The sequence below is a fragment of the Meleagris gallopavo genome, chromosome 24 (assembly GCF_905368555.1).
Source record: "Meleagris gallopavo chromosome 24, MGAL_WU_HG_1.1, whole genome shotgun sequence".
NCBI lineage: Eukaryota > Metazoa > Chordata > Aves > Galliformes > Phasianidae > Meleagris > Meleagris gallopavo.
The window spans coordinates 3,165,192-3,176,966 of NC_139427.1; the positions used below are offsets into that span (position 1 = coordinate 3,165,192).

The 11,775-nt window shown below is 60.0% G+C and overlaps 4 protein-coding genes across 4 annotated transcripts; 3 read left to right on the forward strand and 1 right to left on the reverse strand.

The window, feature by feature from the left end:
- Positions 1-603: 603 nt before the first annotated feature.
- On the reverse strand, positions 604-11,775 carry LOC109364216 (uncharacterized; the record flags this gene model as incomplete). The annotated part of the gene is made up of 8 exons (XM_085242926.1): positions 604-940; positions 1,059-1,206; positions 1,365-1,472; positions 1,637-1,732; positions 1,824-1,895; positions 2,106-2,177; positions 2,461-2,532; positions 11,619-11,775. Coding segments are annotated over 8 exons (1,008 nt in total), but the record flags the coding sequence as incomplete, so codon positions are not given.
- On the forward strand, positions 3,333-5,663 carry LOC146542840 (uncharacterized). The gene is made up of 5 exons (XM_085242683.1): positions 3,333-4,101; positions 4,200-4,271; positions 4,368-4,451; positions 4,549-4,620; positions 4,718-5,663. The coding sequence occupies exons 1-5, from the start codon at positions 3,333-3,335 to the stop codon at positions 5,407-5,409; spliced, it is 1,689 nt and encodes a 562-aa protein (XP_085098809.1). The 3' UTR covers positions 5,410-5,663.
- Positions 7,516-8,822, forward strand: LOC146542841 (uncharacterized). The gene is made up of 2 exons (XM_085242684.1): positions 7,516-7,522; positions 7,621-8,822. Exons 1-2 carry the CDS (start codon positions 7,516-7,518, stop codon positions 8,628-8,630), a joined length of 1,017 nt encoding a protein of 338 aa, XP_085098810.1. The 3' UTR covers positions 8,631-8,822.
- On the forward strand, positions 8,926-10,016 carry LOC109364219 (uncharacterized). The gene is made up of 2 exons (XM_085242900.1): positions 8,926-8,995; positions 9,093-10,016. The coding sequence occupies exons 1-2, from the start codon at positions 8,965-8,967 to the stop codon at positions 9,782-9,784; spliced, it is 723 nt and encodes a 240-aa protein (XP_085099026.1). The 5' UTR covers positions 8,926-8,964; the 3' UTR covers positions 9,785-10,016.

Sequence of the window (11,775 nt, forward strand, 5' to 3'; positions counted from 1 at the left end):
GTGCTGCAGCCTCTGAGCGAACAACCTGGAGAAAAAGGTTTCCTTTTCTCATTTGGGATCGATGTAGAGCACGCAAGAGGCAAATTCCCCATCTGAACGCACAACCTTGGCTTTGCTGAACCTCCACCCCACAGCCCGTCCTTTGCACCCATCTCTGTCTGACTCTGGGGGAAGGAAGCGGCGCGGGACCACATCGAAGGCCTTGCCCAAGTCCAGGGAGACGACATCAGTCGCCCTCCCGTTGTCCATCAGTGCCATCACGGCATCACAGAAAGCCACCAAGTGAGTCAGGCACGATCTGCCCTCAGTGCTGCCGTGCTGGCTGTCCCGGAGCACTTCTCCATCCCTCAGCTGCCTCAACATCATCTCTTCCAGGAAGATCTGCTCCATCACCCCAAATACACCCCAAAAACACGAGGTCTCCGTCACTTACACACTAGGCAGGTGTAGCATGGAAACCTCTTACCCTGAACAGAAGCCAACGTGAGGACTGAGGGCATTTCCCACCCTGTGTCCTGCACAGATCGAGCAAGGTCTCACGCAGTTAGATGATGTTATTTATTGGTGTACTGCTGTAATAGAAATCTGGACAGCCACTGTTGATGGGAGCAGCGGTTGTGCAGGTCTGGGACGTGGTGCCCGGCCCCAGGGAGACTGCTACCATCCCCTGTAGGATGGGGGTGGTGGCGGTGGCGGTGCCCGGCGGGGCTGGGGGCTTCTGGACTTATTCCTGGTGTACACGGCCGGGCTGGGGGGCCGCGGGGGCCGCGGGGGGGGCAGCTGAGCCGAGGCACTCTTGGGCCTGGAGAGCGGCGATGTGCTGGGGCTCCGCAGCACCCGGGCAGGACGTCCTGGAGCCCGCTGGTGCCGAGACCGTCTGTCCTCACGTGCTGAGCGTCCGTGGGCAGCAGACCGGGCCTTGGCGGATTCCATGAGGCGCCTGCAGAGACAGGAACTGCTGAGGGCCCGGGAGCCCCCCGCTCTCCTTCCTCCCGGCATCGCACAGAGCAGCGCGGGAATAAAGAGCGTGCTGGGATGGGGATGGGGGAGCAACTCACTGTTGTTTCTGCCTCCGCCGCCGGATGCAAATGCAGCACACAATTATCAGGAGCAGAAGCGGAACAAACACACCAATGGCACCTTTCAGGCAGAACATGGGGACGTCCTTAATGTAGATGCCCTCAGTGTGTTCTTCACCACGTGCACCTGAAGGAACAATTGTGGTCACTGCTGCGCCTCGTGCCTAACTGGCGATCTCACCAGAGCTCTGACATTGCCACGAAATGTTCCAGGAGGCCAGAAACATGAAACGCAACAACAGAACCTCCAACCTTCAGCCACAGAGCTCTGTGCACGGCCTTTACCTGCAGCGCCAGCTGCTTGCACGTCCTCTGTGCCTTCACGGGAGATGGGCAGCGTGTGGCTGCCGCCCTCCTGAAACACAGCCTCGTCCACAGGCTCTCCATCGACCTCTTGAGAAAGAAGGTAGCAAAGAGGGGCTGTCAATGTCTGCTCTTGTCAGGAGGATGAGATCCTCAGGACGCGTTACTTCTCCAAAGACAGCAGTATTTTCTGCACGTCTTTGTAGAACGCCGGTTTCCCAAGTCTTCTGGTGAACAGACAGAAATACACCCACCAGGCACTTCGTTCTCCCCCATCATTGCCTTTAGGACATGAGCAAAGCGCGGCGAATATCTTCCTTGTCCCGGATTCTCTCTCTGTCTCGCAGGACCTGAACAGAACGTAGCAGGACACATTTCAGACAAAGCCACTTCTGAACTGAGCGCTCTGTTTGGTGAAGTCCATCCAGTCAGAGTACCCACCCCCGGGAGACCAGCGGGGCTCCAGCACGGGAAGCAGCTGCGGGTTTGGCACGGCCATCTCTGGAGGCATTTCTGCAATAAGGAACCATGAGAGCTTTCCATCATACACCACAATCTGTGTCACTGCGTAACAGCACAGCTGAGGAGCAAGCGGTACATAGGGATGGTGCAGGGACACGGCAGGCACGTGCAGCGCTGTGCTCTCACTCCTACAGGTGTGCCTGGCTGACATTAGGGCCGTGAGCTGGCAGCTCGCGAAGGAAATAAAAAGCCGTGACATACCCATGGCACCTGCGAGAGCTTCGGACCCAGGAGCCGGCTGGGATTCTGCACCCCATTCACTTCCACTCACATCTGTAAACAAACAGGACAGAGCAGGTTGTGTCAAACACGTCCACATACCCATCTCCAGATGGGAACAACGGGGGATCATCCACAGCACCCATCTCTCCCTTCCACACAGCAGCATCTCAACCATACGTGCAGGGTGCCTGCAGTGGCACCGTGCTGATACACAGCAATCCCTGTGTGGAACTGTCTGGAAGCGGGGAGGGGAAGAGAACAGAATGAAATGGAGAGGGGAAGAAAAGAGAACGGGAGGGGGAGCCCCAAAGGCTCTGTTCTGGCAGTGATTTACCTCCAGGTTCCACCTCAGGACCAAAAGCCGAGTCTGACCAGGCAACCGCAGGAACAGAACCAGCGTAGTCATCTAGAATCACAAAGAGATGAGAGAAGTTTCCATCAAACATGGCGGCGCAACACCATCATGGCAACATGTGGCCACTCGGGCCTTTCTTACTGCAGATCTCTGATGGGCACAAAGGAAGGTGAAATCAAAGCACGGGAGGAAAACGTGCCTGGCTCTTCCCTTGGGCTGGGGGCTGCCCTTCCATGGGGGTTCTTCCCTGTGTTGGGAACTGGGTGCTGGCCACCTTCCCTGCCCAGCATGTCCCCCATGCAAGGACAGCCCCAGGGCAGCCTGCAATCTGGCCGTGGGGACACAGCCTGACTTCTTGCCCCTGTGCTGCTCACTTTTGCTCACCCACCTGCTCCTGGTGCCTGCCATGGAGCAGCACTGTCCTGACAGCACGTTGCAGCCATCAGGAGGAGGAGTATGAGACGGGCCATAGCTCCCCACACTCGTCCCATGCTGTCACCACCACGACTGCAGCCACAGCAAGTGCTGGTGGCAGGGCAGGCTCAGAGCAATGCCTGTGACACCACGGGTCCATGTCAGAGAGGGGCACTGTGAGCTCAGGGCAGAGGGGCTGACCCCAGCGCTCACGGAACCCCCCGCTGCCACTCTCGAGCTACCATGGCAGGTAAGGCAGCAGGCTCCTCTGCTCCTGGCACTGCGGCCCTCCAGGGGATCCCAGTGCCCCAGATCTCACCCAGCGCCCATTTGGGCATTTCCCCACAGAGAGAATTCCTCCACGCACGCTGACGGTGCTTCCGACACCCGACGCCGCTTTACGTGGATCCTTCGTGCCTCCACCGGCCACTGCTGCAATGCAGCCCAGCATTGGCGGAGCAGTGCCGGTGTCCTTCCAACCCCTCCACGTCCCCACTGTCACCTACATGGTGCCTCAGGCCTCTGTCTGGCCTGGGGTGCCGGGTGTCCAGGGACAGGGAGCGCAGCTGCCACCTGGGGGGATGCCCCCAGCCGTGGTTCAGCTGCCACCTGGGGGCATGTCCTCAACTGTGGTTCAGTTGCCACCTGGGGTGATGGCTCTAATGATGGGTCAGCTGCCACCTGGGGGGATGCCCCCAGCCGTGGTTCAGTTGCCACCTGGGGGCATGTCCCCAGCTGTGCTTCAGCTGCCACCTGCGGGGATGCCCACAGTTGTCAGTCAGCTCCCAGCTGGGGGGATGCCCCCAAACTTTGGTCAGCTGCCATCTGGGGGGATGCCCACAGTTGTCAATCAGCTCCCAGCTGGGGGGATGCTCCCAAACTTTGGTCAGCTGCCACCTGGGGGGCAGCAGTTACCCCTGGTCACGCTCCTACCTGGAGAGATGAAGCCAGGTATGCCTGCCCCCCGCGCCCCTGCCCGCTGCTGGGAACATCCCCTGGTGGCAGGGACGCAGCAGCCCCAGCAACCGATGGAGCTGCGGCCTGGGGCTGTGTTGCACGGGGAGCCCCCGCAGCCCGCAGACAGCTGCCCGCCGCAGGGCCCCGACCGCCCCGGCCCCTCAACAGTCCTCCGAGGAGCTCCAGTGTGCCCCCGTCCCACCACCACGGCTCCGCTCACCTGCAGCACCGCAGCGCTGGAATCAGGTGGTGAGTTTGGCGGCTGCAGAGCGGGCGGCAGGCTGTCCGCACCGGGTGGCTGTGGGAAAGCTGCCATTGCCTCACTGGGGATGTTCTTGCTTTTCCAGCAGCGACAACGAGCTCAGACATCCAGGAGGACATCACTGACTTCAATGCCCTCCTGACTTGGATGAACAACGGTGAGTTTGGGGCAGCAGAGCTGGCGGGAGGGCGTTTGCCCCGAGCGGGTGTGGGAAAGCTGGCATTTCCCCGTGGGGATTTTCTTCCTCTTCCAGAAGTGGCACCCAAAACAGAGGTCCCGGATGACGTCCCGGATGATACGCCGGACATGGATGAGCTCCTGGCTTGGATGAACAACGGTGAGTTTGGGGGCAGCAGAGCTGGCGGGGGTTGTCTGCACTCAGTGGGTGTGGGGAAGCTGGCATTACCCCTGTGGGGATTTTCTTCTTTTTCCAGAAGCGACATCCAACACAGAGATCCCGGACAACATCCCGGACATGGATGACCTGCTCACATGGCTGAACACCGGTGAGTTTGGGGCTGCAGAGCTGGCGGGGGAGGGTCTGCACTCAGTGCCTGTGGGAAGGCTGTCCTCACTCTTCTGGGGATGTTCTTGCTTTTTCAGAAAGGGCGAGTCCTCAGGAGGTCCCCCAGCAGAACCAGGACCCTGTTGAAACCGAAACAAAGGGGACCGAAGGTACTGACATTGCAGAACAGGAAAGTCTTCACGATGAGCTGCTACCTGAACTGGACAGCCAGGAAAGGGCAGAGCTGCTGCGGTGGATCGATGCCACACAGCCACCGAGCCCAGACGTCCCCAGCTGCACAAAAACCTCACCATTCATCTCAGGGCTCCCTGACTTTCCCTGGGCCAGCAGGGAGCAAAACGGAGAGGCAGAGACTGAGGCCTGGATCAGCAGCGACCTGTTCTGCACGCATCCATCGTGCTCCAGGCAGCTCCCCAGGCCGCTGCCCTGCATGCCTTTCCTGCTGCCCCGCAGCACATCACCAGAGCTGCCCATGCCGGCCCCCCTGGATGTCCCAGCACCTCCTTCGCCCCGCACAGCACATCTGATCGAAGAGGCGAAGCGGAAGCAGCCCCGGGTGGTTCTCACCCGCCTGGCACTGCCACCCGGCTGCATGTCCTGCCGTGTGCCAGACAACCACCACAATGACGATGACGGCACCGAGCCGGCCGAGTGCCCAGCGCCCGCCTGCACCACCAGCGGGCACCAGCAGTGCACTGGCAGCTTCCCAGCCAGGAAGAGGAAGCTGCCGCGTGGCCAGGACGCTCCAGGGCAGAAACGCCGGCGCTAGGCGAAGCTGGGTGGGCTCAGCACAAACGGGAGCCTCTGCAGAAACCGGCCCACCTGCTGCAGCAGGAGGCACGGCCACGGCCAGCAAATAAGGCTCCCTGTAGCCCTGGGCTCCTCGCCGGCCCTGTGGCACACAGAGCAGCAGCAGTGCTCCAGGGGCACCAGCACCGGCCCAGCCCTACCCCTCCAACCCTGGCTGTCCACCACCACCACCTTGAACTGGGACGATGTGGGACTCTATTAGATTTCATTATGTTACGGTATTTTATGTTATATTATCTTCAATTATATGAAATTACATTAAATTACTAAACGTTTCGTGTTCTCTTTGCTACATCTCTGCCTGCAGTCGTTCACGCAGCCTCAAAGCCCCCCCAAATCCCTACGCCCACCTCCAGGGATGTTGGTGTGGTTGCAGCAAGCAGAGAGCTGCAGCTCCGCCCGCACCTCCTCACTGATGTTCTCCATCACCACCGTGCTGCCAGTGCCCCGTGCCTTGTTTTGTGCCTGGGGAAGGAGATGGTCACGTACTGAGCATCGGGTGTGTTGAGCTGGGGGCACTGGGCAGGACTGGTGGCCCTGGGAGGCTGTTGAGGGCTGCAGAAAGCACTGGGCACGTGTGGAGCACTGGGTCGGTTGTGGGCTCCCCAGCTCAAGGCAGACTCTCCTGTGCAAGTGCTGCAGGGAAGCTGCTCTGGGGGGAGGCTGTACTGTGCTCTTCTCCAGAGGTCCCTCCCAGCCCCTCTGCTTTGTGACAGACAGAAGTTGAAAGCAGACAGCCAGCAGGTGGAAGTTTGGCAGCTTTGCAGGGTCAAAGCACCGCAGCCCTGCGATGCCACCGGCAGTTGGAGTCTCATCAGCCACGTCCCTCCCTCCGTCTCCATTCACTGCAATGGGAGCTGAGCTGGGCAAACCCGCAGGGATGGGGCACCCACAACCTCTCTGGGCAGCAGTGCCAGGGCCTCAACTTCTTACATCTTACCCTGACCAGAAGCCAACGTAAGGATTGGGGGGATTTTCCACCCTGTGTCCTGCACAGATCAAGCAAGGTCTCACACAGTTAGGAAATAATGCAGTTCTTTATTGATGTATTACTGGGATAGAAACCGCTTCGGACCCAGGAGCCGGCTGGGATTCTGCACCCCATTCACTTCCACTCACATCTGTAAACAAACAGGACAGAGCAGGTTGTGTCAAACACGTCCACATACCCATCTCCAGATGGGAACAACGGAGGATCTATCCACAGCACCCATCTCTCCCTTCCACACAGCAGCATCTCAACCACAGGAGCTGGGTGCCTGCAGTGGCACCGTGCTGATACACAGCAATCCCTGTGTGGAACTGTCTGGAAGCGGGGAGGAGAAGAGAACAGAATGAAATGGAGAGGGGAGGAAAAGAGAATGGGAGGGGGAGCCCCAAAGGCTCTGTTCTGGCAGTGATTTACCTCCAGGTTCCACCTGAGGACCAAAAGCCGAGTCTGACCAGGCAACCGCAGGAACAGAACCAGCGTAGTCATCTAGAATCACAAAGAGATGAGAGAAGTTTCCATCAAACATGCGCAACACCATCATGGTCAACATGTGGCCACATCGGGCCTCTACTGCAGATCTCTGATGGGCACAAAGGAAATCACAGCACGGGAGGAAAACGTGCCTGGCTCTTCCCTTGGGCTGGGGGTGATGGGGGTCCCTGTGTTGGGAACTGGGTGCTGGCCACCTTCCCCTGCCCAGCATGTCCCCCATGCAAGGACAGCCCCAGGGCAGCCTGCAATCTGGCCGTGGGGACACAGCCTGACTTCTTGCCCACTGTGCTGCTCACTTTTGCTCACCCACCTGCTCCTGGTGCCTGCCATGGAGCAGCACTGTCCTGACAGCACGTTGCAGCCATTAGAAGGAGGAGTATGAGACGGGCAGAGGCCATAGCTCCCCACACTCGTCTCATGCTGTCACCACAACTGCAGCCACAGCAAGTGCTGGTGACAGGGCAGGCTCAGAGCAATGCCTGTGACACCACGGGTCCATGTCAGAGAGGGGCACTGTGAGCTCAGGGCAGAGGGGCTGACCCCAGCGCTCACGGAACCCCCCGCTGCCACTCTCGAGCTACCATGGCAGGTAAGGCAGCAGGCTCCTCTGCTCCTGGCACTGCGGCCCTCCAGGGGATCCCAGTGCCCCAGATCTCACCCAGCGCCCATTTGGGCATTTCCCCACAGAGAGAATTCCTCCACGCACGCTGACGGTGCTTCCGACACCCGACGCCGCTTTACGTGGATCCTTCGTGCCTCCACCGGCCACTGCTGCAATGCAGCCCAGCATTGGCGGAGCAGTGCCGGTGTCCTTCCAACCCCTCCACGTCCCCACTGTCACCTACATGGTGCCTCAGGCCTCTGTCTGGCCTGGGGTGCCGGGTGTCCAGGGACAGGGAGCGCAGCTGCCACCTGGGGGGATGCCCCCAGCCGTGGTTCAGCTGCCACCTGGGGGCATGTCCCCAACTGTGGTTCAGTTGCCACCTGGGGTGATGCCTCTAATGATGGGTCAGCTGCCACCTGGGGGGATGCCCCCACCTGTGGTTCAGTTGCCACCTGGGGGCATGTCCCCAGCTGTGCTTCAGCTGCCACCTGCGGGGATGCCCCCAGTTGTCAGTCAGCTCCCAGCTGGGGGGATGCCCCCAAACTCTGGTCAGCTGCCTACTGGGGGGATGCCCACAGTTGTCAGTCAGCTCCCAGCTGGGGGGATGCTCCCAAACTTTGGTCAGCTGCCACCTGGGGGGCAGCAGTTACCCCTGGTCACGCTCCTACCTGGAGAGATGAAGCCAGGTATGCCTGCCCCCCGCGCCCCTGCCCGCTGCTGGGAACATCCCCTGGTGGCAGGGACGCAGCAGCCCCAGCAACCGATGGAGCTGCGGCCTGGGGCTGTGTTGCACGGGGAGCCCCCGCAGCCCGCAGACAGCTGCCCGCCGCAGGGCCCCGACCGCCCCGGCCCCTCAACAGTCCTCCGAGGAGCTCCAGTGTGCCCCCGTCCCACCACGGCTCCGCTCACCTGCAGCACCGCAGCGCTGGAATCAGGTGGTGAGTTTGGCGGCTGCAGAGCGGGCGGCAGGCTGTCCGCACCGGGTGGCTGTGGGAAAGCTGCCATTGCCTCACTGGGGATGTTCTTGCTTTTCCAGCAGCGACAACGAGCTCAGACATCCAGGAGGACATCACTGACTTCAATGCCCTCCTGACTTGGATGAACAACGGTGAGTTTGGGGCAGCAGAGCTGGCGGGAGGGCGTTTGCCCCGAGCGGGTGTGGGAAAGCTGGCATTTCCCGCGTGGGGATTTTCTTCCTCTTCCAGAAGTGGCACCCAAAACAGAGGTCCCGGATGACGTCCCGGATGATACGCCGGACATGGATGAGCTCCTGGCTTGGATGAACAACGGTGAGTTTGGGGGCAGCAGAGCTGGCGGGGGTTGTCTGCACTCAGTGGGTGTGGGGAAGCTGGCATTACCCCTGTGGGGATTTTCTTCTTTTTCCAGAAGCGACATCCAACACAGAGATCCCGGACAACATCCCGGACATGGATGACCTGCTCACATGGCTGAACACCGGTGAGTTTGGGGCTGCAGAGCTGGCGGGGGAGGGTCTGCACTCAGTGCCTGCGGGAAGGCTGTCCTCACTCTTCTGGGGATGTTCTTGCTTTTTCAGAAAGGGCGAGTCCTCAGGAGGTCCCCCAGCAGAACCAGGACCCTGTTGAAACCGAAACAAAGGGGACCGAAGGTACTGACATTGCAGAAGAGGAAAGTCTTCACGATGAGCTGCTACCTGAACTGGACAGCCAGGAAAGGGCAGAGCTGCTGCGGTGGATCGATGCCACACAGCCACCGAGCCCAGACGTCCCCAGCAGCACAAAAACGTCACCGTTCATCTCAGGGCTCCCTGACTTTCCCTGGGCCAGCAGGGAGCAAAACGGAGAGGCAGAGACTGAGGCCTGGATCAGCAGCGACCTGTTCTGCACGCATCCATCGTGCTCCAGGCAGCTCCCCAGGCCGCTGCCCTGCATGCCTTTCCTGCTGCCCCGCAGCACATCACCAGAGCTGCCCATGCCGGCCCCCCTGGATGTCCCAGCACCTCCTTCGCCCCGCACAGCACATCTGATAGAAGAGGCGAAGCGGAAGCAGCCCCGGGTGGTTCTCACCCGCCTGGCACTGCCACCCGGCTGCATGTCCTGCCGTGTGCCAGACAACCACCACAATGACGATGACGGCACCGAGCCGGCCGAGTGCCCAGCGCCCGCCTGCACCACCAGCGGGCACCAGCAGTGCACTGGCAGCTTCCCAGCCAGGAAGAGGAAGCTGCCGCGTGGCCAGGACGCTCCAGGGCAGAAACGCCGGCGCTAGGCGAAGCTGGGTGGGCTCAGCACAAACGGGAGCCTCTGCAGAAACCGGCCCACCTGCTGCAGCAGGAGGCACGGCCACGGCCAACAAATAAGGCTCCCTGTAGCCCTGGGCTCCTCGCCGGCCCTGCGGCACACAGAGCAGCAGCAGTGCTCCAGGGGCACCAGCACCGGCCCCAGCCCTACCCCTCCAACCCTGGCTGTCCACCACCACCACCTTGAACTGGGACAATGTGGGACTCTATTAGATTTCATTATGTTACGGTATTTTATGTTATATTATCTTCAATTATATGAAATTACATTAAATTACTAAACGTTTCGTGTTCTCTTTGCTACATCTCTGCCTGCAGTCGTTCACGCAGCCTCAAAGCCCCCCCAAATCCCTACGCCCACCTCCAGGGATGTTGGTGTGGTTGCAGCAAGCAGAGAGCTGCAGCTCCGCCCGCACCTCCTCACTGATGTTCTCCATCACCATCGTGCTGCCAGTGCCCCGTGCCTTGTTTTGTGCCTGGGGAAGGAGATGGTCACGTACTGAGCATCGGGTGTGTTGAGCTGGGGGCACTGGGCAGGACTGGTGGCCCTGGGAGGCTGTTGAGGGCTGCAGAAAGCACTGGGCACGTGTGGAGCACTGGGTCGGTTGTGGGCTCCCCAGCTCAAGGCAGACTCTCCTGTGCAAGCGCTGCAGGGAAGCTGCTCTGGGGGGAGGCTGTACTGTGCTCTTCTCCAGAGGTCCCTCCCAGCCCCTCTGCTTTGTGACAGACAGAAGTTGAAAGCAGACAGCCTGCAGGTGGAAGTTTGGCAGCTTTGCAGGGTCAAAGCACCGCAGCCCTGCGATGCCACCGGCAGTTGGAGTCTCATCAGCCACGTCCCTCCCTCCGTCCCCATTCACTGCAATGGGAGCTGAGCTGGGCAAACCCGCAGGGATGGGGCACCCACAACCTCTCTGGGCAGCAGTGCCAGGGCCTCAACTTCTTACATCTTACCCTGACCAGAAGCCAACGTAAGGATTGGGGGGATTTTCCACCCTGTGTCCTGCACAGATCAAGCAAGGTCTCACACAGTTAGGAAATAATGCAGTTCTTTATTGATGTATTACTGGGATAGAAACCGCTTTGGACCCAGGAGCCGGCTGGGATTCTGCACCCCATTCACTTCCACTCACATCTGTAAACCAGCAAGACAGAGCAGGTTGTGTCAAACACGTCCACATACCCATCTCCAGATGGGAACAACGGAGGATCTCTCCACAGCACCCATCTCTCCCTTCCACACAGCAGCATCTCAACCATTCGTGCAGGGTGCCTGCAGTGGCACCGTGCTGATACACAGCAATCCCTGTGTGGAACTGTCTGGAAGCGGGGAGGGGAAGAGAACAGAATGAAATGGAGAGGGGAGGAAAAGAGAACGGGAGGGGGAGCCCCAAAGGCTCTGTTCTGGCAGTGATTTACATCCAGGTTCCATCTCAGGACCAAAAGCCGAGTCCGACCAGGCAACCGCAGGTAAAGAACCAGCGTAGTCATCTAGAATCACAAAGAGATGAGAGAAGTTTCCATCAAATGGGCGCAACACCATCATGGTCAACATGTGGCAACATCGGGCCTCTAGTGCAGATCTCTGATGGGCACAAAGGAAATCACAGCACGGGAGGAAAACGTGCCTGGCTCTTCCCTTGGCCTGGGAGTGATGGGGGTCCCTGTGTTGGGAACTGGGTGCTGGCCACCTTCCCCTGCCCAGCATGTCCCCCATGCAAGGACAGCCCCAGGGCAGCCTGCAATCTGGCCGTGGGGACACAGCCTGACTTCTTGCCCCTGTGCTGCTCACTTTTGCTCACCCACCTGCTCCTGGTGCCTGCCATGGAGCAGCACTGTCCTGACAGCACGTTGCAGCCATTAGAAGGAGGAGTATGAGACGGGCAGAGGCCATAGCTCCCCACACTCGTCCCATGCTGTCACCACAACTGCAGCCACAGCAAGTGCTGGTGGCAGGGCAGGC